The sequence below is a fragment of the Lissotriton vulgaris genome, chromosome 11, assembly GCF_964263255.1.
Source record: "Lissotriton vulgaris chromosome 11, aLisVul1.2, whole genome shotgun sequence".
Taxonomy (NCBI): Eukaryota; Metazoa; Chordata; class Amphibia; order Caudata; family Salamandridae; genus Lissotriton; species Lissotriton vulgaris.
The window spans coordinates 1,109,432,792-1,109,459,122 of NC_141699.1; the positions used below are offsets into that span (position 1 = coordinate 1,109,432,792).

General features: G+C 46.0%; 1 protein-coding gene across 1 annotated transcript in view; it reads right to left on the reverse strand.

The window, feature by feature from the left end:
- LOC147684255 (putative cation-transporting ATPase 13A4) overlaps positions 1 to 26,331 on the reverse strand; it is a 291,659-nt gene that overhangs the window by 165,912 nt on the left and 99,416 nt on the right. The window contains exons 5-8 of the mRNA XM_086942617.1: positions 23,950 to 24,030; positions 20,245 to 20,314; positions 19,600 to 19,734; positions 13,855 to 13,927 (exon numbers count right to left, since the gene is read on the reverse strand). Coding sequence (XP_086798743.1) covers positions 13,855 to 13,927; positions 19,600 to 19,734; positions 20,245 to 20,314; positions 23,950 to 24,030 — 359 coding nt within the window. The remainder of the gene's footprint in view (positions 1 to 13,854; positions 13,928 to 19,599; positions 19,735 to 20,244; positions 20,315 to 23,949; positions 24,031 to 26,331) is intronic.

Sequence of the window (26,331 nt, forward strand, 5' to 3'; positions counted from 1 at the left end):
CGACTAGACAACAATGCACACAACAGCAAGGAGCTCTTCAGCATCGTCAAAGAGCTCTCCAACCCCAGCGCCGGAAACAACGACATCACTCCCTCACAAGACCTGTGCGACTCACTCGCCACGTTCTTCCACAGCAAGATCGCAGACATACACAAGAGCTTCGGCGAACAGACCGCGCACCCCACTACAGAACCGACGCCCCCCACCACCACCCTCCGCGATTGGACCCCGGCCAGCACTGAAGACACCATCCGCACGATGAACACCATCCACTCCGGATCACCAACCGACCCATGCCCCCACCACGTCTTCAACAAGGCCGCCTCCGTCATCGCCCCTCAACTCCGGGACATCATTAACTGCTCCTACAACACCGCCACCTTCCCGGAGAGCTGGAAACACGCCGAACTGAGCGCCCTCCTGAAGAAACCATCAGCAGACCCCACCGACCTCAAGAACTACCGCCCGATCTCGCTCCTTCCGTTTCCTGCCAAAGTCATTGAGAAGACCGTCAACAGACAGCTGGCCGCCTTCCTTGAGACGAACGGATCCCTCGACCACTCACAGTCCGGCTTCCGAGCCAATCACAGCACCGAGACCGCCCTCATCGCAGCCACCGACAACATCCGAACCCTGCTCGACAACGGGGGAACAGCGGCCCTCATCCTCCTGGACCTCTCCGCAGCGTTTGATACTGTCTGCCACCGCACCCTAGTACAACGCCTCAGCAACATCAGAATCCAAGAGAAGGCACTGGAGTGGATCATTTCGTTCCTCGCCGGAAGGACCCAGAGAGTACGCCTCCCCCTGAGGTTCCGTGACAATTGTAAGTGGTGTTTTTAACTCGCACGAATATGGTCGAGTCTAGTATCTATGAACCGCAAATGACGAGTTTTGTAAGTGTGCGCAGTTTCGCTGTGCTAACTTAAACCGTTCGTTTGTTATGTGGGTTTGTCATCTGTACCCACGGGTTCCATCTTAGATACGGCATCCATTTTGTCTCTTGCCCTCAAGTAGCCAGCGAACGGACGCTGTCCGCTTCGCGACCCTGGGACTCCCAAGATATGGCGGAAGACGCATGTTCTTTGTAAGTGTCTTTATGACGAGGGGGATGCTACTGTAAGGCAGATGGCGCCGCTCGAGGCTCATCTTGCCGCACGGGCTTATTGTCTCAGTCGTGCATCTCATTAGGCACGTCCCTTTGATGCCTGTATCTCGTGCTTCTCGACACTCCCCTTTTACACCCTTTCCGATCTCCCTACTGTCTCCGTCTTCCTCTGCACCTGTCTTCGTTCCTATTTCGATCTACTTTACTGCTGATTGGAATTTGCTAATGGTGGGAAGATGGGTTTTTACAGTTGGGAACCGCCAAATGTTTCCGCACTTATGTTCCGGATCTTGTGTGTTTCAAAGTGATCTAAGCGACCCCTCTGAGAGCGACTTGTGGGAACCAGGTTGTAAACTATTGTGTATCATGTTATCCTATGGGTAAAAACTGTATAAAAGGAGCGATCCACAAATACAATTTGAAGCAGTCTCCCCGAACTACACTCGATGTACTTCCTGTGACTTCTGTGTTCCCTGCAGTAAATAAACCTTGACTCTTTGACGCCGAAGGAAGTGTCCCGTGTCTCTGTGACTTGTACGCCGGAGCAGGTTACCCACGAAGGTTTCAGGTGTTGTGCCCTGGCACCGCTGGGTCCAAAGAACCCAGTCCTTCAGTTGGCGCCCAACGTGGGGCTGCATCAGTGGTACCGGTCCAAGCCCGACGATCGTGAGGAACTTCGTGTGAAATCTCCGAGGGAAGGTGCACCCCGCTTCATCGATCCTGTTGTCGAAATAAGTGGCCCGAAGACTTTTCCCGCGAAGATTCCCGCCTCCTAACGGCTGCGACGGACTGCTGCCCTGACTGTAGACCTGTTTTGGCGCCTGGCGTAGACCTTGGTATAGCGAGACGATTGACGGGCCTTCCTGAGGACGCCATTGATCTTTGAGTTAAGTATTTGTGGGTCGCTCCCAGAGTTCTTGGTTGTAGACACTTTAGCGAGTGTCTTTGTTGTAAACACTTTAGCGAGTGTTTTTGTTGTAGACACTTTAGCGGGTGTCTTTGTTGTACACGCTGTGTGAGTGTTTTTGTCGGTGACACTTTGCTAGCGTACTTTGTTGTTGTTGTATTTGTTTGACGACTGCAGCCGCCAAAGACCGAGGGTTTAGTTCTTTGCTGGGACTTGGTAAATCCCGAAATCCCGTAACCCTTGAAGTTTGTGAAACTCGGCTAGTGTGCAAGATGCCTGGTCGCAGTACTTTGTTCAGTTGCTTTAGACCTTGTGGTGCGGATTCCCTGCTGGAGGACTCGTGTCCGATACCTCCGGTTGGAACTCCTACATATGACTTATATAGCAAACATGGGCTAGGCCCGATTGCTTTTAACGATTATTGGATCAAATATACAAAGAAAGACGGCGATCTTCGTTGGCCACCTCACGGTAGCTTCGAAGCGTCGATCTTAGATAATTTGGAAATAAAGTTGTTCGAACGTAAATCAAGGCCGGCCATGTTTGATGCCTTTCGGTTCTGGCGCAAAGAAGCCCGACAGAAAGAGATCAGACAAAATAAACGTAGTCAGCGAGATACTGTTGCTACTATAGTGAAGAAAGCTGAGCAGTTTCAGCGTGATAAGGAGGATAAGGATAAGGAAGTGTTTGAGAGATTACAGCGTATGTCCATAGACAAATGCTATCCTGTTTTGCCTACGGAGTCGGATAAGAAGGAAGAGGCAGTTGAGGATTCTTTAATGTCCTATCTTATGAAGTCGCCACCTCCGTACGTACAGGGTACCGCAGCTCCTGTGGTCCCTGCCGTACCTGTTCTTCCACCTGTTATTCCTCCACCAGTTCCTCAACCTGCACCTGCTCTTCCGACTGTTCCTGCTCCTTTGCCTATTTCTATTCCTACTGCTCCTCCGCTTCCACATACTCCTGTTCCCGCTACTGCTCACGCTACTGCTCCTGTGTTGTTAACCCCTGTTGCTGCTAACGTCTCTACTCCTTCTCTTGTTAGTCCTGTGTCTTACTCTTCTCCCTCTACTCGTAATCGTGATTCTCCCCTTGCGACAAACTTCTTTCAGTCGCTCGGACCTGTTTTTGGGTCTGCAGGTTCTGATGGTCCACAGAGACGTAGCCAGCTTCCTGGTAATAGAGAACGTGTTGCGCTATACAATATGGCGATGGGTTGGATGATAAACCCTGTTAGAAATCCACCTCGTGTTGTCCTCGAAACGTTTGATCAATTCAACATACCTACTCAGAGATATGTGTTTGATGAAATGTGCAAGTTCTTACATGATCAGATAGCGGCCAATGCGCCTGACGAGGTGCTGACCGCCCTGTCTGAACTCCGGCTTCAGTTCGCAACTGGACTGATAGTCGACACTAATGTCCGACGTGCTATTGAGCGGTTGCTATCTCTTCGTCCCGCTCCTATTCCTCATGCATTGTTCGTTGAGGACATTGAACAACGAGATGGGTCTGGCCAATATCCTATGCGTGAAGTTCCGCCAGTTTGGGTACCCGCTGATAATACTAATGCTAATGCTCCAATACCAGCACATTTCCAGAGAGTGTGGATACACCTCCCTTGGAAACGATCGGAAGTGCTTCAGGTGAAACAAACTTTGCCTGATCCTCGCAAAAATCCTGCGGGGTATTACAAAGAATTATCGCAGCTCGTAGACGCTACGATAATGAATCTGGCCGATATCGACATGTTGTTTGGCAATGTCGTACCGCAACCGGTATGGGCCAAGATTCGTCACCAAGATCACGCGAATGAATTAGGTGGTGATTGGGCTGCCATTACAGCGGCAGACGCTGGACAAGTGGCTGCTACTAAACCCGATCAGTTGATTGAACTTCTTCCCCAGCGAATCATTACATTAATGAAAACGCTTATGCCAGCTATGAGGGTAAATTGGGACAAGTTGTCAGCCTGTAAGCAGAAGAAAGATGAGAGTGTTTCAGACTTCTTTACGAGGTTCGAGGAAACATTCGTCGATCATAGTGGGCAGGATATGGGTACTGAGGGTGGACAGAGGTTGTTTGTGGATAAATTCGTATCGAACTTATTGCCCGACTTGAGCCATAAATTGAAAAATTCAGAAAGTTCATGGGCCGTTTCTACCTCAGCTCAGATATTGGCTACGGCACAATATTACGAAAATAGAGAAAAAGAGGAAAATGACCGTGCCGATAAAAAGACGAAAGAGCTGAAAACTAAAGTGTTGTTACAACAAGCATATCCGCCGCGTTCTAATCAGAATGCGCCTCAGCAGAATAGATCGCAGTCGCAATCGAATCGATCGCAGCCGCGTAATGATTCATCTTTTCAGAGATCTTCATTAGGGTACAATCAATGTGCTTATTGTAGACAGGAGGGACACATTAAATTCAATTGTCCTGCTTTAAATGACCGTAGTGGTGGTAATTCGTCTAGAGGAGGTCGTGGTGGTGCACAGCACGCATCACGTGGTAGAGGTCGTGGTGCTCAGAATGATCGCTCTGACCATTCATCAAATTCTAATAACTGTTTCGATCAACGTGGATCATCGCAAGGACGATCTGCGCAGTACAATGTAGACGATTATTACGTCGATCAGGGACCTGACGATAGTAATTACTAGGACAGCCAAAGACAAGGAGAGGGAGTGGTATCAGTTCCGGTTGATCAGAGAGGGCCTTACGTCGCAGTTGCTACATCGGGCGTCGTTGAGCCTTTTCTGTTGGACACTGGTGCAGCGAAAAGTTCTATCATGCATTCGAAACTCCCTGGCGCACCTTTGTCTGGCTTAACAAATGTTTCCGTTGGATTCTCTGGCGCCCCCGTTAGCAATCCAGTTTCGCGCCCTTTGCCCCTTAAAATTGGGCCACGTGAGCTCGAAGCTCCATTGATTTTGTCTACTGGTTGTGGCGAAAATCTTTTGGGTCTGGATTTGCTTAAACGCTTGTATGCGACTTTGTATTGTTCTCCTGCGGGTGTAAAGCTTACGTTAGGAGAGAGGGTAGTCTCTCCCATGTACTTGTCCCTCGATAAGCTTCCACCGGAATTGAGTTCTCTTCCTGCATCTTTGTGGGCGACGGGTCCAAATGACGTGGGCCTACTTGATATCTCCCCTTATGTTGTTCAGTTGAAATCGAATGTGCGATTGCCACGTATTCCCCAATATCGTATCTCCCTTGATGGTGAACGAGCTTTGTTAGCGATCATCTATGATTTGATCGAGAAAGATGTCATTGAAGAAACTCGGGGAAACGTGTGCAATAGTCCTGTACTGCCCATTCTTAAACGTACTGATCCTACCAAACCGCCTGTTTATCGTTTTGTTATCGATTTACGGGAGGTGAATAAAATTGTGGTTCCTCAATTCCCTGTTGTGCCTGACATTACGGCGCTACTGACTCTGATTCCAGCTACAGCTTCATGGTTTTCGGTGATTGATTTGAAAAATGCGTTTTTCAGCATCCCGATTGCCGAAGAGAGCAGGGACCTTTTCGGTTTCTCTCTTGGTGGACGTAGCTTCCGGTTCAAACGCGCTCCTCAGGGCTACTGTGAAAGTCCATCGATTTACAGTCAAGCTTTGAAGGGTCAACTAGATGCGTTTAGGTTGCCGGTTGGTGCGGCTTTAATCCAATACGTCGACGACTTATTGGTGGCTGCTGATACTCAGGACATTTGCAAAATTGCTACAGTGTCGTTGCTGCAACATCTCTGTGAGTTAAATCACAAGGTGTCACCTTCTAAACTCCAATATTGTTGTCAAGAAGTAACCTACCTAGGTCACTTATTGTCAAAGGAGGGAAGGAGATTGACCCCAGAGAGAATTGCAGCGATTGCGCGCATGGCTGTGCCACAAACCCAAAGAGATGTGCGTGCCTTTCTAGGTATCACATCGTACTGCAGGCAGTGGATTCCTAATTTTTCATTGCTAGCGAAACCATTGGTGGCTCTTACGTGCAAGGATGTTTCGACTCCTTTACCATGGACGGAAGAATGTCAGAAAAGTTTTTCTGAATTACGTGATTCATTGTGTTCGGCTCCTGTGTTAGGTACCCCTGATTACAGTAAACCGTTCACGTTATATGTTCACGAGAGGGAAGGTTGTGCTTTAAGCGTCTTAACGCAACCTTTTGGTGGTAAGCAACGTCCATGTGCATATTTTTCCTCGACCTTAGACCCAGTAGCTAGAGCATTGCCGAGTTGTTTGAGAGCAACTGCGGCAGCTGCGGTCTCCATCCGACAATCAGCAGGATTGGTCATGGATAATATGCTTACGGTGATGGTTCCGCATGCAGTCGATACTCTTTTGAACCGTACGAAAACTCAGCACTTGACGAGTGCGAGGTTATCTGGGTACGAATTGACGCTCTTGGCAAGCCACATTCAGATAAAACGTTGTAATGTCCTAAATCCGGCAACTTTGTTACCAATTAGTGCAGAGTCAGATGCAGTAACAGAACATGACTGTTACTTGCGGACAGAGGAGGAAACAAAAGGTCGTGTGGACCTTAAAAACACCCCATTGGAAGACCCGGATGGCATCCTGTATGTGGATGGGTCATGTTTTAAATTGCCGAATGGTGATGTGACTACTGCTTATGCTGTGGTGACATTGAATACTGTTGTTGAGACTGCGAGATTGAGTCAGAATTCTGCCCAAGCTGCAGAGCTGATCGCTCTTACTAGAGCATGTGTATTAGCAAAAGGTAAACGTGTGAATGTGTACACCGATAGTCAGTATGCTTTCGGTGTAGCGCATAGTTTCGGACGATTGTGGCGAGAACGTGGTTTCTTGACGTCACATGGCACGAAAATACAGCATGGCCAGCTTGTGAACGATCTTTTGGATGCATTGACTTTGCCTGCTCAAGTTGCAATTGTTAAATGTAGTGCGCATCGTAAAGTGACGGATGATGTTGGTCGTGGTAATGCGTTTGCAGATGAGATTGCTAAGGAGACTGCCCGGAACCTTAGCACTCGAATGTATGTGACGAATTCGGTTAGGTGGCCTACAGAATCAAGTATGTGTGAGAATACTATAGAGAGTGTGAAAGCAATTCAGAATGAGGCCACCGACACTGAAAAGATGAAGTGGAAAGAAAGTACGGGAAGGTTGGATGTGAATGGTTGCTGGATTGATTTGTCAGATCAGAAAAGATGGATGTTGCCTGATGCGTATGTACTGGCCGTTGTGCAAATGGCACATGGGTTAGCACATATTAGCGCGAAAGGTATTTGCAAGTTGTTGGCTGATGTGTGGAAGAATGATGGAATTACTAAGTGTGCTGAACGTTTGGTGAAGAATTGTATGGTGTGTATAATGTACAATCCTGGCAAAGGAACCCCAACTCCCCCTGGCAGTTTTGCTCCTCCTTTGTATCCCTTTGAGGTGATCCAATTGGACTTCATCCATATGGAGCGATGCAATAACCTGAAATACGTTTTGGTTGTGGTTTGCGCATTCTCCCGATGGATCGAGGCCTATCCCCTCAAAGACAATACTGCTTTGTCTACTGCGAAAATCCTACTGAAGGAATACTTTCCTCGGTATGGAATGCCTAGAGTCGTGTGGTCAGATAACGGAAGTGAGTTTGTTGGAAGTGTGATGAAGAGTGTGTGTAAGGGCCTTGGAATAAATCAGAAATTCCATAGCGCCAATCATCCCCAGTCAGCTGGATTGGTTGAAGGGTACAATGGCACCCTTAAACTAAAATTAGCGAAGATTCAAGCTACGACTGGACTTTCGTGGCCTGATGCTTTGCCTCTAGCATTACTGTCAACTAGGGCGACTGTACACTCCCGAATAGGGCTCAGTCCCTATGAAATAGTGTTCGGCCGTCCTGCGAATGTGTGGGGGGTTCCTAGGCCAGGAATATTCTCTGATCTTGAGTTTCCGATGTTGATTGATTACTTACATGACTTGACTGCTAAACTGAGGTTAATTCATCAACAGGTTTACGACGCCTTGCCGACGCAGACGGAGGGTCCAGGCCACCAGCTCCAGCCCGGAGATTGGGTGGTTACCCGAAATTTTTCACGAAAAAACAATCTGGACCCTCGCTTCACCGGACCTTACCAGGTGCTCCTGGCCACGAGGACTGCCGTTCGTCTTGAGGGGCGGAAAAATTGGGTACATGCTACCCATTGTAAGCGAGTCCCTATTCCTTTGTCGGCAGACCCGTGGGTAAGGAAAGGCATTGCGTCAACAGAAACAGAAACATTGCCGGCGTTTGTACCTTTTAGCGACGCACAGCTTGTTGGAGAACCCTCAGCGCAGCAGAAAGCCACTGTTGAACATTTGTCAGCAAGAGACTCAAGACCAGACCAACGAACTGATCAGCAGGACGCTGTCTCTTCGACAGATCCTTTGTTCGACGTGCAGACACGTCCCGGGAAACATCGATATTCTTTGCGATCTCACACTAAGGACAAATAAAAATTTGCTTGCTTTGCTGAAATTGATAACTGCAATATCTTCGTTTCCCATGATCAACTTTGAACATTCGTATCATTGAAAATTGTTTTGTATATATATATATATCAAGCTTCTTCCTTGTATCTTTTTCTTCCACAGCTGAGAAATATTGTGCTAATATATACATATTGTGTATTGAGGGCCGTAGGGCCGCGCGCGTACTTCCTTCTGGACAGTAGGTCTTGACACTAGGTTAAAGACCGTCGGTTCCTAGGAACTCCTGGGGATTGACTATTGCTGCACAGAACGAAGTGCGTCAAGAAACGTTGCGGACGGTCGTAGGGAAATGGCATTTTCGAAGCTGAATGATTTGGAAGGAGCTCAGGCATATAGAGTCAAGCTGCAGAAACTTAGTCGTACGAAATGTTTTGTATCCCAGTTGTTTGTTTTGTTTTTAACTGCTTCTGCATTTTTGGCGGGTGGGGTGTATTACACTATGTCTTACTTCTTACTTCCTACCCCTACTCCTACTCCTTACCCTAACATTACTTCTACTGCTTCTCCTCATTCCTTTCATATGTTACCAGAACACGAACAGGCTAGACGTGTAGAATTCCGCAACAATTCCTTTATCCAGCTCCTCCATCAGCATCAGTTAGTGGTTAACACTACTAATTGTTGGGTGTGTGGGTTGATGCCACATACTACGGGTAAGGGAATTCCATATCTGGTGTTACCGTATAGTTCCCAAGGGTCAGCTCGAGCATTCCAAACAATGCTTCGAAGCGCACTGGGTTTCCACCCCACTCCAGAACAACGTTCCCCCAACGCTGGTCCTACCTCGTATCAGTGGGTGCTATCGATGGCAATAGAGGAGATGGAAGATGAGATCCATGATCCTTTTCTTATCCCTAAAGAAGAGGTACAAGCCTATAGGGTCCTAAGTAGAGGGGAATATAGTATGTTCATTAATGAAAAGCAGCTTAAAAGCTCGTCTCCAATATGGGTCGTACCCCACACTGGTAATCTTTGTCTTGTGGGTCGTGGCTCGCAAGCCTCACTTGGAGTAAGTGCTTGCACTGAAAGTTACGTTTTGCCAATGTCCCCGTCCCCTGTGTTTCTGGCTGCCAAGGGTACATACTTTATCTGTCATGATCGTGCATACACATGGTTGCCCGCAGACTTCATGGGCTCATGTTTTGTTGCAAATCTGTTGCCTCCGACGTTTACTGTAGATGCCGATTATCATAAGACTAGAGTTGTACGAGGCGTAATTAGCGAAGAGGATACTGCCGGTCAAGAGGCAGGAGACTTTTTCAAGGGTTTCCTCCCGTTTTGGGGACCTATGGTTAATAGTAGGAACCTGAGACATTTGACTCGAGTGGTAGAATCGACAGCTAACATTACTGCCAGTGCCCTTGGTAATATCACCACAGAACTTCAGGCGGAGAGACTTATGACATTACAAAACCGTATGGTTTTAGATGTTGTCTTAGCAGATCGCGGTGGGGTATGTAAAGTGATCCATTCGAGCTGTTGCATTTTCATTCCAGATAATGCTCCTACTGTCTATCAAGCCATCTCGAAGTTGCACAAGATCTCCGAATCCATACACGTGGATGTAGGGGATTGGACGCTACTTGGTTGGTTTTGGGGCCTGGTGTCGACTTGGGGTTGGAAGATTCTGACGATCATCGGGGTTGTGGTAGTGTTCCTGTTCACGTGTTGCCTTTGTGTGCAGTGTGGTCCTGCCTTATGTGGCCTCTGTGCTACAACGTGTATGAGACAACCATCTGTTACCAAGGGGACTCGGTTGGACAGAGCTATGCTACAACGACATCTTGATGGTCTGATGAATATCGAGTATGATTCCGACTAGTGCTTGCCTACATGAGGGCAAAAGGAGCGTCTGAGGTTCCGTGACAATTGTAAGTGGTGTTTTTAACTCGCACGAATATGGTCGAGTCTAGTATCTATGAACCGCAAATGACGAGTTTTGTAAGTGTGCGCAGTTTCGCTGTGCTAACTTAAACCGTTCGTTTGTTATGTGGGTTTGTCATCTGTACCCACGGGTTCCATCTTAGATACGGCATCCATTTTGTCTCTTGCCCTCAAGTAGCCAGCGAACGGACGCTGTCCGCTTCGCGACCCTGGGACTCCCAAGATATGGCGGAAGACGCATGTTCTTTGTAAGTGTCTTTATGACGAGGGGGATGCTACTGTAAGGCAGATGGCGCCGCTCGAGGCTCATCTTGCCGCACGGGCTTATTGTCTCAGTCGTGCATCTCATTAGGCACGTCCCTTTGATGCCTGTATCTCGTGCTTCTCGACACTCCCCTTTTACACCCTTTCCGATCTCCCTACTGTCTCCGTCTTCCTCTGCACCTGTCTTCGTTCCTATTTCGATCTACTTTACTGCTGATTGGAATTTGCTAATGGTGGGAAGATGGGTTTTTACAGTTGGGAACCGCCAAATGTTTCCGCACTTATGTTCCGGATCTTGTGTGTTTCAAAGTGATCTAAGCGACCCCTCTGAGAGCGACTTGTGGGAACCAGGTTGTAAACTATTGTGTATCATGTTATCCTATGGGTAAAAACTGTATAAAAGGAGCGATCCACAAATACAATTTGAAGCAGTCTCCCCGAACTACACTCGATGTACTTCCTGTGACTTCTGTGTTCCCTGCAGTAAATAAACCTTGACTCTTTGACGCCGAAGGAAGTGTCCCGTGTCTCTGTGACTTGTACGCCGGAGCAGGTTACCCACGAAGGTTTCAGGTGTTGTGCCCTGGCACCGCTGGGTCCAAAGAACCCAGTCCTTCACCCCCGTTCAGATCAGAGGCCACCAAAGTCATCTGCGGCGTACCACAAGGATCATCACTCAGCCCCACCCTCTTCAACGTGTACATGAGCCAGCTCGCAGCCATCGCACGCCAACACAACCTCAACATCATCTCTTACGCCGACGACACCCAGCTGATCCTCTCCCTCACCAACGACCCCGCCACCGCCAGAACCAACCTGCACGAAGGGATGAAAGAAGTAGCCGAGTGGATGAAGAACAGCTGTTTGAAACTGAACTCAGACAAGACGGAAGTCCTCATCCTTGGACCATCACCATCTGCCTGAAACAACTCCTGGTGGCCCCCGGCTCTAGGCAGCGCACCCAAACCAACGGACCACGCACCCAACCTAGGCTTCATCCTGGACTCCTCCCTGTCAATGACCAGACAAGTCAACGCCGTCTCTTCTTCATGTTTCAACATCCTACGCATGCTCCGAAAGATCTTCCGTTGGATCCCCACCAAAACCAGGAAGACGGTCACCCAGGCCCTTGTCACCAGCCAACTGGACTACGGAAACACCCTCTACACCGGAACCACAGCCAAACTGCAGAAAAGACTCCAATGCATCCAGAACGCCTCCGCACGACTCATCCTGGACATCCCTCGCCACAGCCACATCTCCAGACACCTGAAAGACCTGCACTGGCTCCCCGTCAGCAAAAGAATCACGTTCCGCCTCCTCACCCACGCACACAAAGCCCTACACGACCTAGGCCCCAGGTACCTCAACAACCGCCTGACCTTCTACACTCCCACCCACCAACTTCGATCGATCAGCCACGCCCTCGCCGCCGTTCCACGCATCCGAAGAGCCACCATGGGAGGAAGATCCTTCTCCTACCTGGCAGCCAAGACCTGGAACTCCCTCCCCATCCACCTCCGTCTTACCCAAGACCACCTCTCCTTCAGGAAGCAACTCAAGACCTGGCTGTTCGAGCAGTAGCGGACCCCTCCCCCCCCAAAGCGCCTTGAGACCCTCCGGGTGAGTAGCGCGCTATACAAATTTCTTGATTGATTGATTGATTGATAAGGATCTAGAAAGAACGTACCGTTTGAATAACGCTTTTTTAAAACATTGGAATGTGGAGCACTCCATTGAATACAATGGAGTGTTCTGGACTTCTACGGGCCGGTAAAGGCTGCAGAGCAACATTCCAATGTTTTTTTAACAAAGGACTCTGGAGCCCGAGGGGATTTCTATCCTCTTGGGGTCGAGAGTCCTTTGCTTTATTTGTTAGAACATTCTGACCTCTAGTGGCAGAATGTTCTAATAGCCTTATAGCCCTTCGTAGCTGGGCTATACCGGCTCTTTTCTTTAACGCTGGAGCGGGCCTTTAATAGCCAGTATAGACCACTACGGCGGGCTATAAGGCTATAATAAAAGCAGACTAATCTAATATAAGACCTTCAATTGGATACAAAGGGGCAGATTTATGAGGCCCTTGCGCCACGTTTAAGCTGCTGTTGCGTCACGCAAGGCGGCGTAAACGTGGCGTATCCCTATGAACTATTTACAACGTGACGCATCTAGGCAGATGCGTCACGTTGTAAAGCCCTGCGCCGCTTGTGGGCGTTCCGGCGCAGGGTGGGCGTTCCGGGGCAGGTGCGCCTCGCAAAAGTGGCTGAGTGAAATCTATGAGATTTCACTCAGTCACTTTTAAGCCAATGCTGCGTCAAAAGCCTGCGCCTGCTTGAAGCAGGCGTAGGTCTTGACGCAGCATTGTTGAAATGGGGCACCCCTGAGCCTTGCTGGAGCTGCGTCGCACTTGCGACACAACTCCAGCAATGCGCCACATTTCCGGCACAGATGCGTCACGCATCTGTGCCATTTTTGCACCATGGTGCGCCGCATTATAAATGCGGCGCACCATGGCTGGCGGAGCTGTGGCGCACTGTGGCGCATGTTAACTGGCGCATCCCTGGGGATGCGCCAGTTAACATAAATCTGCCCCAAAGACTTTTAGGGGCAGATTTATGTTAACTGGCGCATCCCGAGGGATGCGCCAGTTAACATGCGCCACAGTGCGCCACAGCTACGCCACCCATAGTGCGCCGCATTTATGATGCGGCGCACCATGGGGCAAAAACGGCACAGATGCGTGACGCATCTGTGCCGGAAATGTGGCGCATTGCTGGAGTTGCGTCGCAAGCGCGACGCAGCTCCAGCAATGCTCTGGGGAGGGCCTATTCTTTCAATGCTGCCTCAAGCCTTACGCCTGCTTCAAGCAGGCGCAGGGTTTTGACGCAGCATTGCCCTGAAAGTGACTGAGTGAAATCTCATAGATTTCACTCAGCCACTTTCAAGAGGCGTTCCTGCGCAGGAACGCCCCCCCCTGCACAGGAACGCCTCCTCATGGCGCAGTGCTGTACAACGTGACGCATCTCCTAGATGCGTCACGTTGTAAATAGGGCGCAGGGATGCGCCACGTTTCCGCGCTGTTGCGTCACGCAACGGCGGCGTAAACGTGGTGCAAGCCCTTCATAAATCTGCCCATTAGATTTTTTTTAAATGTGTTTATCAGAAAAGTTTTATGAACTTACCTCCGTTTTTCACAGTAATGGTGACAATGACACTATTGTGCGCCTCAACCAATGCATGCAGTTTAACGGATTGCTGTTACAGAGGGACAAAAAAGATGCACATGTTACTATGAGCATACATATTCCACACTTTTTACATCCTAGACAAATTCACAATGCCTTTCTAACAACAGGGGTAGGATTGCATTCTGAGGTAAGCATCACACATAAAACTAGTTGCAAAACTAGTTCAACACATTATCAGTGTATCATGTGCCTCACTTTACTGATAGTTAAAGATCTTGTAGAATAAAAAAAGTAAACATGGAATACCTTAACTCAACTTTCACAAGGTTCTGGCTTGGGGCCACTCATTAATGCTTAAATATCTCAAAATCTTTGGCCCAGAGAGACTGAGAAGTTGTCTCTGTGACTGAAGAGTACCCAGAAATGTCATCACATCACAAGAAGAGCCCAGCACACACAAACACACAAACATACATGCACACACACAATACAGACCTGCAAATACTGACACCACCAATCAAATTGTATCTCTCAATAAACCAACCTGGCATTCTGACCCTGCACATGCTGACTAGGTCTTCCAGCTGGCGGGGGCAGGAGGTCAGATTTTTTTTTAAAGGGGCAGACCCATGGTCGGACAGGGACAAAAAATAAGCACAGGCACCTAAATAGAGTTCCCCACATTAGCAAACCAAAGAACAGAAAAAGTGGCCCACATTTCTACAATCAGGCCAGTTTTGAAGGTTTAAAGACATGCTGTATGTGTGTTTTACAAGGTATGTGTCATTGCATAAATGTTTGTTTTCTGCAAGCAGTGTTTGTGGTAATATCAGAGAAATCAACAGTAAAACCTGGTCCAGCAGGTCATAAAACAGGCCCACAATCTGCTGAAAAACCGGCCCACATATCGGTCACTCAGACAAGCCCATCCCGGCCTGACAGATGAATATGTCAGGCCATGCCTGGTTGCTCTATAGGCCAGGCCGCCCTCAAGCAAACCCATGTTCACTTGTGAAATCTATTATTCATTGGTACCTATAGAAGCAGCAGATGGGAGTGCTGGATTTTTCACAAGGTACACACCTGCTAATCCTCCTTCTCAGAGTAATCCAACACAGTTCATTCAGGTGCCCTTAATATATTCAGATGCAAAAAGAACAGATTGATGCACTGCTGAACACACAAAACATTCACCCAGTCACAGATCTGGGTTAATTCCATTGTTGTTGTTTTGCTCTCCAAGATATTCCTGTTTAGATCCAGCCATATGCAAATCAGTCTTGTCCCTGTTGCCCATGGGAACAGTCCAGCCCAAAGTCCCAAGCCAGGTCCTCCCTGGACCAGAATCAAGCGTCCTGGAACTGGTTTCGGGGTAATACCCCTCATCAGCCAGGCTAGCTTGAATCCAGTGTCAAATGAGCTAGGGACCCACATCTGCCCAATTTTGGCCAGAGATAACCCTGACTCACCCCTCATTTAAGGATAAATGATTCAGTACATCACCCCTACTCCCAAACTGCATGCTGGGTGATAAGCAAGAAAGTTATACAACTACAAACTCCACAACAGCTGTTTCCAACCCAATTAGTCTAAGATCTTGCCATAATTTGACCTATTGACAAAGTCAAAGGTGATGGATGTCCACGAAGGCCAAATTTAATGGGTGCCATTTGAAGATAGATAGTATGTTTGCTAATAATAAGATGTAAATAAAGGCATTGCTTCATTGTGCCTAGACCCTCATGGAACCCATATGTCACTTCACAGTGAAGCCCTGTGAAGAATTCTCTTATGGCCAACCATGTCAATGACCTTGACCATAGAATCCAGGAATGATACAGGCCTGTTGCAGCGGGATTCCAGTCTATACCCCTTTTAAAGACAGGCACTATGATGGATTCAGCCCAACAAGAAATAACAAGAAATGGATTCAGCACCAAAGGTTAGCCGACGTGGAATGTCAGACACTATTAAGCCCATTGGTGAGTAAAGACCCCATAGTGCAACATCTGGCCCGGGTGCTTTATTAAACGGGCTACAATGCATGGCCACCGTGATCACCAAAAGTAATGCATTCATAAATGAGTCCAATGCTAAGCTCAGAGACAGCCAGGTAGTAGCAAGAGTTGGTTCAAGCACGATAGATGTTAAAGTGATCACATCAATCATCGGCTTTACTATAGGACTCCCGACTCGCCATTGTGCCCCGACTCTCTACATGCAGCAACCAAGGATTCTCACTTTACACTTTTTAATTTATATTTTTGTTTTTTTGTGTAGTCAGTTTGTATTGTGTTCTAAAGAGGGAGACCTTTTTCCTTTTCCGAGGTTTCTGGGCCAATGCAGCTCAGAGGGACATATGACCAATGGAGCGTCTAGGGGCCCCGTTATTAATACATTGAAGAACCTCAAATGGAACAGCCCAGATCCTTCAAGGAATTGGTGACTTCCTCATATGTGGGTTCAGAGGATAAATATCCTAAGAAGAGGTTTAGGTGATCACCTAACGGGCTGGGAAGGAAAGGTCCTGGGTTCAGACGTCTCTGACTCCGTCAAAGCCCCTGGCCGTTAACCCTATGATTGTCAGAGCAGGCACAACATCCTATAGGAACGGGTGCTGCAAGGTGAACGTTTGAGGGGTTGTGATCGCCTAACTCTTTTCAACCACCTCCCCAGCGAGGAGATATGTAGCTATCTACCTTGAAAGGAATATATAGTCAGTCTAACACTGAGTTACAATCTCTTCCAAGGAATGTGGGAATAACTGCAATAGGGCAGGATCTGCTTCATGGCCACAGGGTAAATCACGCTCAACTAAATTTCCGGACAGACCTGACGATACCGGCATTTACGCTAGAGACTATGAACAGATATTACAGGAACCTCTACAGATGCTACTATTGATATATCCAGAATCATAATGCCCTGAGGAAGCCCCAGGCCGGATGGCCATGTAAAGGGGTGAAACACGTGTTGGCTGTCTCTCACTCACTCTCACGGAGAGACTGATTATACCTTAAAGAAACTTCCAACAAAATGATCTTTTGTCTGACTGGAATTTTTTTCATTTAGGAATCATTAAAATAATCTTGCCCTTACAACCACTTTGAACCTTGTCCATAAAATAGGGGGTTAGGGGCTCTCCCCCTGTCAAGGGCAAGTATAAAAAACAAATTCTCCGCTCATTAAACGGCCAGTAAGGGATCGGGACCTTTTTACCCCTTTTCTCACAGAACACGCTCCACAATTTAACTGGACAATATCAAACCACAAGAGTCCCACAACAAACGTCCATGTTATTAAAAACATCTGAAATCCCCACACAAAATCAGGTTTTTGGTTTTAGGTCTAGTTTTGCCTGAATTACATAGATCATCAATCAAGGTAAACATGTATTTAAAATTAACATTTTCAAGATTCAAAGACACAGCATTGGAAAATTGATTGAATAAGAGTTAAAAACATAGCAAGCTGAATATAAAAGGCTTGAATGCCAGTATGAATAACATCAACAAGAGTTCTTCTACTGTTTAGTAATAGTTTAACCTATGTAGTGTTCCTCCCCTTTTGCTCTGCCAGAATCAAAGGGTGTGGTGGGTTTCAAAAGGCAATGAATCCATCACCAAACAACCTCTGCAGCAGCCCTTGTCCACCGTCCATTACCACCCCCTTTTGTACCGCTTTTGGCCGCCATATGTGTGGCAGGGTATGCTCAGACGTGAGTCCCTTGCTCACTTTGCCACTGGATTCAAGCAAGCCGGGCTGAAGACGGCTGGAATGCCAGAAACCGGTCCTAGGAAGCTTGTTTCCGGTCCAGGGAAGGCATGGCTTGGCAGTTCGGGCTGGACTGTTCCCATGAGGCACAGGGTCTGACTGATTTGCATATAGCCATGTCTGAACTGGGGTGGCAGAGTGGGCTAAAGAACGGTGATGAATTAAACCCAGATCTTTTGACTGGGTGTGAGTGTTTGATTGGTTCAGATGCTCCGTCCATTACCACCCGCTTTTGTACCGCTTTTGGCCGCCATAAGTGTGGCAGGGTATGCTCAGACGTGGGTCCCTTGCTCACTTTGCCACTGGATTTAAGCAAGCCGGGCTGAAGACGGCTGGAATGCCAGAAACCGGTCCTCGGAAGCTTGTTTCCGGTCCAAGGAAGGCATGGCTTGGCAGTTCGGGCTGGACTGTTCCCATGAAGCACAGGGTCAGACTGATTTGCATATAGCCATGTCTGAACTGGGGTGGCAGAGTGGACTAAAGAACGGTGATGGATTAAACACAGATCTTTTGACTGGGTGTGAGTGTTTGATTGGTTCAGATGCTCCGTCCATTACCACCCCCTTTTGTACCGCTTTTGGCCGCCATAAGTGTGGCAGGGTATGCTCAGACGTGAGTCCCTTGCTCACTTTGCCACTGGATTCAAGCAAGCCGGGCTGAAGACGGCTGGAATGCCAGAAACCGGTCCTCGGAAGCTTGTTTCCGGTCCAGGGAAGGCATAGCTTGGCAGTTCGGGCTGGACTGTTCTCATGAGGCACAGGGTCAGACTGATTTGCATATAGCCATGTCTGAAATGGGGTGGCAGAGTGGGCTAAAGAACAGTGATGGATTAAACCCAGATCTTTTGACTGGGTGTGAGTGTTTGATTGGTTTAGATGCTCCGTCCATTACCACCCCCTTTTGTACCGCAGCCCTTGTCTTCTGCAGTACCAATATATCAAAGTGATTAACAAACTCCAACCAATTGCACAGTTTTAGCTTGGAGTTAATACTCACTGTTTTCCAACGCCCCAATCCTAAAACAGTGGTAGAGTCTCTTAGGATGCGCTAAGTAAATCCCCCGTTGCGGCCAGATAGTTTTGTAGCAAAACAGGTACAGTTGTTTCCCCTTTCTCCATTGACTGTCTAATCCTAGCATCCGCTATTGGCGTCTGTTTTAGGCACAACCTCCTCCCTATTACTGATGCATTAACATAACTCCTCCCACATACATGACGCTTGGGCCTGAGGGAATCCATTAATCTGCCCCAGGTCCTCACGGGGTGATTTGACTACTCAGCAGGACATTAAATTCCATGCTAATAAAATGGTGTCAAGACCATCAACAAAGCTCAACTGCTTGAACATGTCTGGTGGATGATAAAGGAAATCTGAGGGAAGCACCTTCATTATACTCTTGTTGATATTAAATTCTCCGAAAACAATAAACAAGCTTGTAGCATATGATGCAGTATTAAAATTGAACATGATACAGACGTTTGGTGCTGATTTGCATGAAGTGCCTACCCAAGAAACTCAGCTGACAATAAAATACAGTCAGAGTTCATAACATTCAAGTTTTAATTTTTAACCAACCAATGGTTGACTTTCTGTCTGGGATGACTAGTGTCTTTGGACTCCTGGGCACAGGCATGTGGGGTGTACAAAAATTGCTACCAAGGGACAAGCCACAGGAGGTAAACTTAGAGTCACTAAAGGATGGAGGACATTTGTCTCTGCTGGTCAGTGGGTGGACCTTCACGGGTGATTAGCCATGCTCTACAAACTCAAATAACATAACACAACATAATATAACATAGCATAACAGTGGGTTGTGCTACATCAATAGAAACAGCCTTCCTGGAATTTCCACTCATTTTGCTGGAAGGGTGACCTTGTCTTCTTTCTGTCCAGTTGTGACCCTACATCCACAACTACGGAGCTGGTACCAAAGAGGTAGCCTTCTCAGCCACTCAAGGTGCTCACCTGCCGGAGGTCATAGGTCGCGACGATGACGGACATTAGAGTCATAATGATCATGGCGCTGGAAACCTCGTAGTAGGCAAGAGCCAACCAGAGACCCAAAGAAGCAGCTTGGAAGAAGTAAAAAGGATTGAGAACCTGGGTAGAGTAAAGATAATGTAGAGACAAACGGTTTTAATAGATTGGCTAGGTTAACAACGTTACTCAATAAACAAGTTATTTTCAAGGGCAGTGGGTTTAAAATAAAAGTGCAGACAGCAAGACTGCATCAATCAATCTGAGAGGGTGGGGAACTGGATACAATAACCTCACTCCTGCGCCTGGGATAATATTGTATTGAATTTAAATTGGTGAGTACAGCTTTATGGACGGTTAATATTCAATATTTAATGGCCGATCATCCCCCATCAGCAGATGTGCACAGCTGCAACCACAATCACTAAATTATACCCTGGAATCAGGCCACAGCTATGAGAGCCAATATTTGAAACTGTGTATAATAAATTAGCTTGTCCCTCCTGACAGAGCTGCCATCCTAATAACTCAGTTAATAACCACTTAACCTATTAAATCTCCTTTCAGCTAAATAGCTGTGTAATGTATTTATTTGTTATCTACACAATATAAGAGTCCAGGAGCTCATCTTACCTCTTTGAAGAGCAGTTTCCCAACTGGGACTACCTCTACTTCAATAGCATTGGGTCCGCATATCAGTTTCCTACAAAGAACAGTTTGTGGTTAGTAATAAAAACTGAAAACATACAACACATATACAGTCTAGTACATTTCTGCTGGGGTTACCGCACCTTGGGACGGTGCACATTTTTATAATCCTTTCAGCTACTTGATCAATGGTAAATAGAATATTCACTCCTCAATTACTTAAATTCAGGTTCACCAGACGTTGCAGACGATGCCTATGACATCTTCAACAAATCCCCCGGAGCGTGCTGTGTCAGCAGAAATGTCAAGCTACCAAGGCCCATGCATGAGCAGCTTCTCCAGACCAGGTTTGTGCGGCGCATTCTTGAAGTCCTGAAATTATAACATGATACAGAACTTTAAGGGCTTCCTTGCAAAATAACCTGATGATTAGATCCTTTCTCATGGACAGTGGAATCTTGAGAGATCCTACATCCGTTGACTATGCATCCATGACGACTCAATCCATGAGGACTCAATCCATGTGGACTCAATCCATGAGGACTCAATCCATGTGGACTCAATCCATGAGGAGTCAATTCATGTGGAGACAATCCATGTGGAGTCAATCTATGAGTAGTCAAGCCATGTGGAGTCAATCTATGAGAAGTGAATCCATGTGGAGTCAATCCATGAGGAGTTAATCTATGTAGAGTCAATCCACGAGGAGTCAATCTATGAGGAGTCCATCTATGAGGAGTCAATCCATGTGGAGTTAATCCATGAGGAGTCAATCCACGAGGAGTCAATCTATGAGGAGTCAATCTATGAGGAGTCAATCCACGAGGAGTCCATCTATGAGGAGTCAATCCATGAGGAGTCAATCTATGAGGAGTCAATCTATGAGGAGTCAATCTATGAGGAGTCAATCCACGAGGAGTCCATCTATGAGGAGTCCATCTATGAGGAGTCAATCCATGAGGAGTCAATCCATGAGGAGTCAATCTATGAGGAGTCAATCTATGAGGAGTCAATCCACGAGGAGTCAATCTATGAGGAGTCCATCCATGAGGAGTCAATCCATGAGGAGTCAATCCATGAGGAGACAATCCATGAGGAGTCAATCCATGAGGAGTCAATCCATGAGGAGACAATCCATGAGGAGTCAATCCATGAGGAGTCAATCCAAGTGGAGTCAATCCATGAGGAGTCAATCCATGAGGAGTCAATCCACGAGGAGTCAATCTATGAGGAGTCCATCTATGAGGAGTCAATCCACGAGGAGTCAATCCACGAGGAGTCCATCTATGAGGAGTCCATCTATGAGAAGTCCATCCATGAGGAGTCAATCCATGAGGAGTCAATCCATGTGGAGTCAATCCATGATGAGTCAATCTATGAGGAGTCAATCCACGAGGAGTCAATCCACGAGGAGTCAATCTATGAGGAGTCCATCTATGAGGAGTCAATCCACGAGGAGTCCATCTATGAGGAGTCCATCCATGAGGAGTCAATCCATGTGGAGTCAATCCATGAGGAGTCAATCAATGTAGAGTCAATCCATGTAGAGTCAATCCACGAGGAGTCAAACTAGGAGGAGTCCATCTATGAGGAGTCAATCCACGAGGAGTCCATCTATGAGGAGTCCATCCATGAGGAGTCAATCCATGTGGAGTCAATCCATGAGGAGTCAATCAATGTAGAGTCAATCCATGTAGAGTCAATCCACGAGGAGTCAAACTAGGAGGAGTCCATCTATGAGGAGTCAATCCACGAGGAGTCCATCTATGAGGAGTCCATCCATGAGGAGTCAATCCATGTGGAGTCAATCCACGAGGAGTCAAACTAGGAGGAGTCCATCTATGAGGAGTCAATCCATGTGGAGTCAATCTATGAGGAGTCCATCTATGAGGAGTCAATCCATGTGGAGTCAATCCACGAGGAGTCAATCTATGAGGAGTCCATCTATGAGGAGTCAATCCATGTGGAGTCAATCTATGAGTAGTCAATCCATGTGGAGTCAATCCATGAGGAGTCAATCTTTGAGGAGTCAATCCACGAGGAGTCAATCAATGAGGAGTCCATCTATGAGTAGTCAATCCATCTGGAGTCAATCTATGAGGAGTCAATCCATGTAGAGTCAATCCACAAGGAGTCAATCTATGAGTAGTCAATCCATGTGGAGTCAATCCATGAAGAGTCAATCTATGAGTAGTCAATCCACGAGGAGTCAATCCACAAGGAGTGAATTTATGAGGAGTAAATCCATGTAGAGTCAATCCCCGAGGAGTCAATTTATGAGGAGTTCATCTATGAGGAGTCAATCAACGAGGAGTGAATTTATGATGAGTCTATGAGGAGTCAATCCATGTAGAGTCAATCCACGAGGAATCAATCTATGAGGAGTCCATCTATGAGGAGTCAATCCATGAGGACTCAATCCATGAGGAGTCAATGTCTTGCAGTCCTCACGGACCTTGGAAACTTCCCATTTCTACTGATGATGATTTTCCCAGCTGCATTCAATTGCACACTTGTTGTAACTGCATACTACTAACTGTAATAGTGTGCTTACATTTATGAAAAAACTGCCTAAGTCACTGGCTGTATGTCGCTATTTATTCAATATATTGAAAATGTATTCATGATTTTAAATACTTCTAGATGTTTATACCGCGCTAGTGTAATTTGTATGCTGTATTAGGTTATTACTTAACAAAAACACAATAAACACTGTTCTGTAGATGTGCTCCCTCACTCCTTCACTCCTAACTATGCCACCAAGCAAATTGCTAATGGAGAAGAATTTCAGCATATAAAATACCAGACCTTTTGACTTAGCCAGTGCTTGTTTTAGGCTATCTTTAACTGACAGCCTGCACTTCATCAAAATATGCAGCATGGAAATTACGTATTTTGAAATAATTCTACTTAGATCCTAAGTCATACTTTAAGTGCAGTAGAAGACCTCAGATAACCAGCCCCATAAGCATTAATGAAAGTTTATGAAATAATATTTTTTTCACAATGCATGCAATCTAGACCTGGGTGGAAATAATGATGTCTTAGCAATTGGTGTAATTTTGGTAATTTTGCGTGAAGAATTATATGCAAGATTATGCCATTATTCAGTATCGCATAATGTTGAGGTGAAATTTTAATGTGAGGTGTTCAGATAATTTTGGAACTCAAGTGGCATTTCAGGTAGATTTTGTTTTTTAACAGAGTGGAATACTCGGGTAATTCTAACGAGGAAAACTATAAATATGAACAAAATGGCAGTGTTTTGAATGTAAGTGACAGTTCTTTTAATGTAGGAGGCAACAAACATTTCAGGTAGATTTTTTACCCAAGCTGACCATTCCGGTAATTTTTGAGAGCAAAACTACATATCCGAACTCGGGAAGCAGTGTGCTAAATGTGAGCAACCAAAAATGAACTTGAAATGTTATTTACATTTTTACTGTAATAGAGCTTTCGGGTAATTTTTCAATGCGAGATGCATTTGGCAGAATTATGCGTAATTTCATGTAATTGTAAGGTAAGTTTGAGTAATTATGTTACTCGATATTCCATGAGTTACGCCCAGCTCTAAATGAAACATTACTCAAGTACTTTGCTAGAGTGTAGTGCTCTGAAGTACAAGTGATTGTAACACCAATAAATTGGAAAGCGCGTCTCATTTAATTTTTTTGGCCACGGCCTGCGTACCTGAGTTTTTGTTCTTCACTTGTGAATCCAGATCCGAATTTTGAGTGTATGTCGGCGCAAGAGTACTTGTCCTCCAGAACCCTGAAATGAGAACAAAAAGAGTCATTTTTACCTATTATATAATTAACTCATTCCAGAAAGATCTACAGTGATCCAAGAGGCCTTTGGATTAGACATCGCCTATAACTAAACCTATCAAGATAGTTCAGTGTGTTAAAGAGTTTGCCTATTGAAATGCAACACCTATGGCCTGAACAAATGGATAAAAGTGAGGCAAAGCTCACATAGCCAGACCTGAAATTTTAACTGCCCTCTTATAAGGGGAGCACTTATCAAAATATAGGTGGAACAACTTTGCTAAGAGGTGGAGAGCCCCCAATATTTTGCATCCTAGTCTACATACCCCACAGGTGAGACCGGTTATGAGTGAGCCCGGATGGAGCAGGGTTTTGCAAAATAAAACCTGCTCGCATCAAACTTCTCATTGTGTGGATTATTAACAAAAGCTGTGTGAAAATTAACAGTGATAAACTAAAAACGAGGTTATGAAATTGCGCAAATGCCTGCTGGAAAAGAAAATCTGAATTTCCAGTGCTTTTTTAGTAGGCTATAAATGCGACTGATTAATGCAGAAATAACAGTCAGAGAAAATAATGATAGAAGTAAAAGAGAAATAATGTACATAAAGTGTAGCGGAATGCATAACATTAACAGAGCATTAATAATGTAGTTTTGTAGTGACAATGATAATCACATGTGTATTTGTTTTTCCAAGAGAAAAAAATAATACTGTTCTGCAGAGAAGGCATCAAGAGTCTATTTAGTTTTTTTTTGCTTTCTAAAACTTAGGCTGCAAAGAAATGCATGTTGTGTTTTGTGAGTTCCTGAGGATAGCCAAGGCTGCGTGGAGGAAGTAATGAATGTTATTAATGGGATTTCCTTGCCGACCAGAGTATGTGGACACTCGTGCTGAGAATATGATACATTAGCAAGATGGAAATGTGCAAGCCCTGGGGGAGTTTCCTCAGCGGAAGGACGATGACCACCGTTCTCTGAAGACAAAGGAACAGTTGAAAGTTAGGTGCACTGGCAGTAGAGTGAACAGACACCCCCTGGCCTAGTCCAATTGGATTTGAGTATTTTTGGGTTTTGATACATGGGGGGGTTGGAATTTTTGTGAATTGGGGTATAATTACTAGTGCTAGAATTTTTTGGGGTGTTTGTAGGATTTGTGAGAGGAGAGGGCCGTGTTGCTGTTTCCTAACTTACCTTGCTGGCTGTTATTCTGCTGCTCCTGACTCTTGAACTTTGCTCCTCATACCTTTTTGAGGGTGCCCCAGCTTACTCTTCCAGCCGGAGGGTAGCTCTTCAGGTTATTAACATTCCGCACTATGGTTATTTCAGGGTTCGTATGATATTCTACATTTGCATTAATCTTATTTGCAAATCTTCTTTACTCTTTTGTCTCTTCACCTCTCCACTCCTTCATGACACTGTTTTAGGATGTTATTATGGATTACTGTATTGACGTTTCTCTTGTGTGATGATCTATTATTCGAGCTGTATTGTACCCAGTGAGCATTCACATTGATATAGATAAAAACCTATTGATAAGTAATCAGAGTCCGTCATTATTAATGTTACTTGAATATATTTAAGGAGTATTTCTATGTTTAGGTCCTCATAGTAAGGATTTTTATCAATCTTTTGCCAATCCCTGACATCGATCAAAGGTCCTTCGAGTAGAGAGGACCACACAACTAAAATGAAATTTGGTAACTTGTTTTAAACTCATGCAGCGAGAAAGGGACTGTAAGGTGTTGAAATTGGGTCTTGATGGTACAATTTGGCAAAGCCCCTTTCCGCTGCATCAGCCCCCAGGCAGCTACTGACATTATCAGGTGAGAAGGGATGCTATGTTATCCTGAAATGTGCCATCAAAAATAAACAGGTAACATTCTTAAATATACCTGGGGTGAATGTAGACAGATCTGCATTCTCTCTAAGGGTGGTTTCAAAATGCTCAATGCTAGATCTTATCTCAATAATTTGGGGTGGGAACTTCAATCTACCCTTGGCCCCAGACTAACTAGGCCAAAATTGGAGGCTACTATGAGCCAGGTGGCAAGTTGGGCATTGCAGCAACTGATGACATATCACAGTCATTGACGCGTGATGGGTCAGAGTCCCAAATAATAGCGCCTTCGCCTTCTTTTCCTTTTTCTGCCCTGCCTTACCTTTCCTGGTTTTTGTCCGCGAGCGCTGGGACTCCCCGTTGCTGGGGCAGCCATGCACTATACAAGCAAACATAACATAACATAACATAACATAACATAACATGTTTGCAACCGAGTCACTTTAAAAGACTAACTCTTCTGCCCC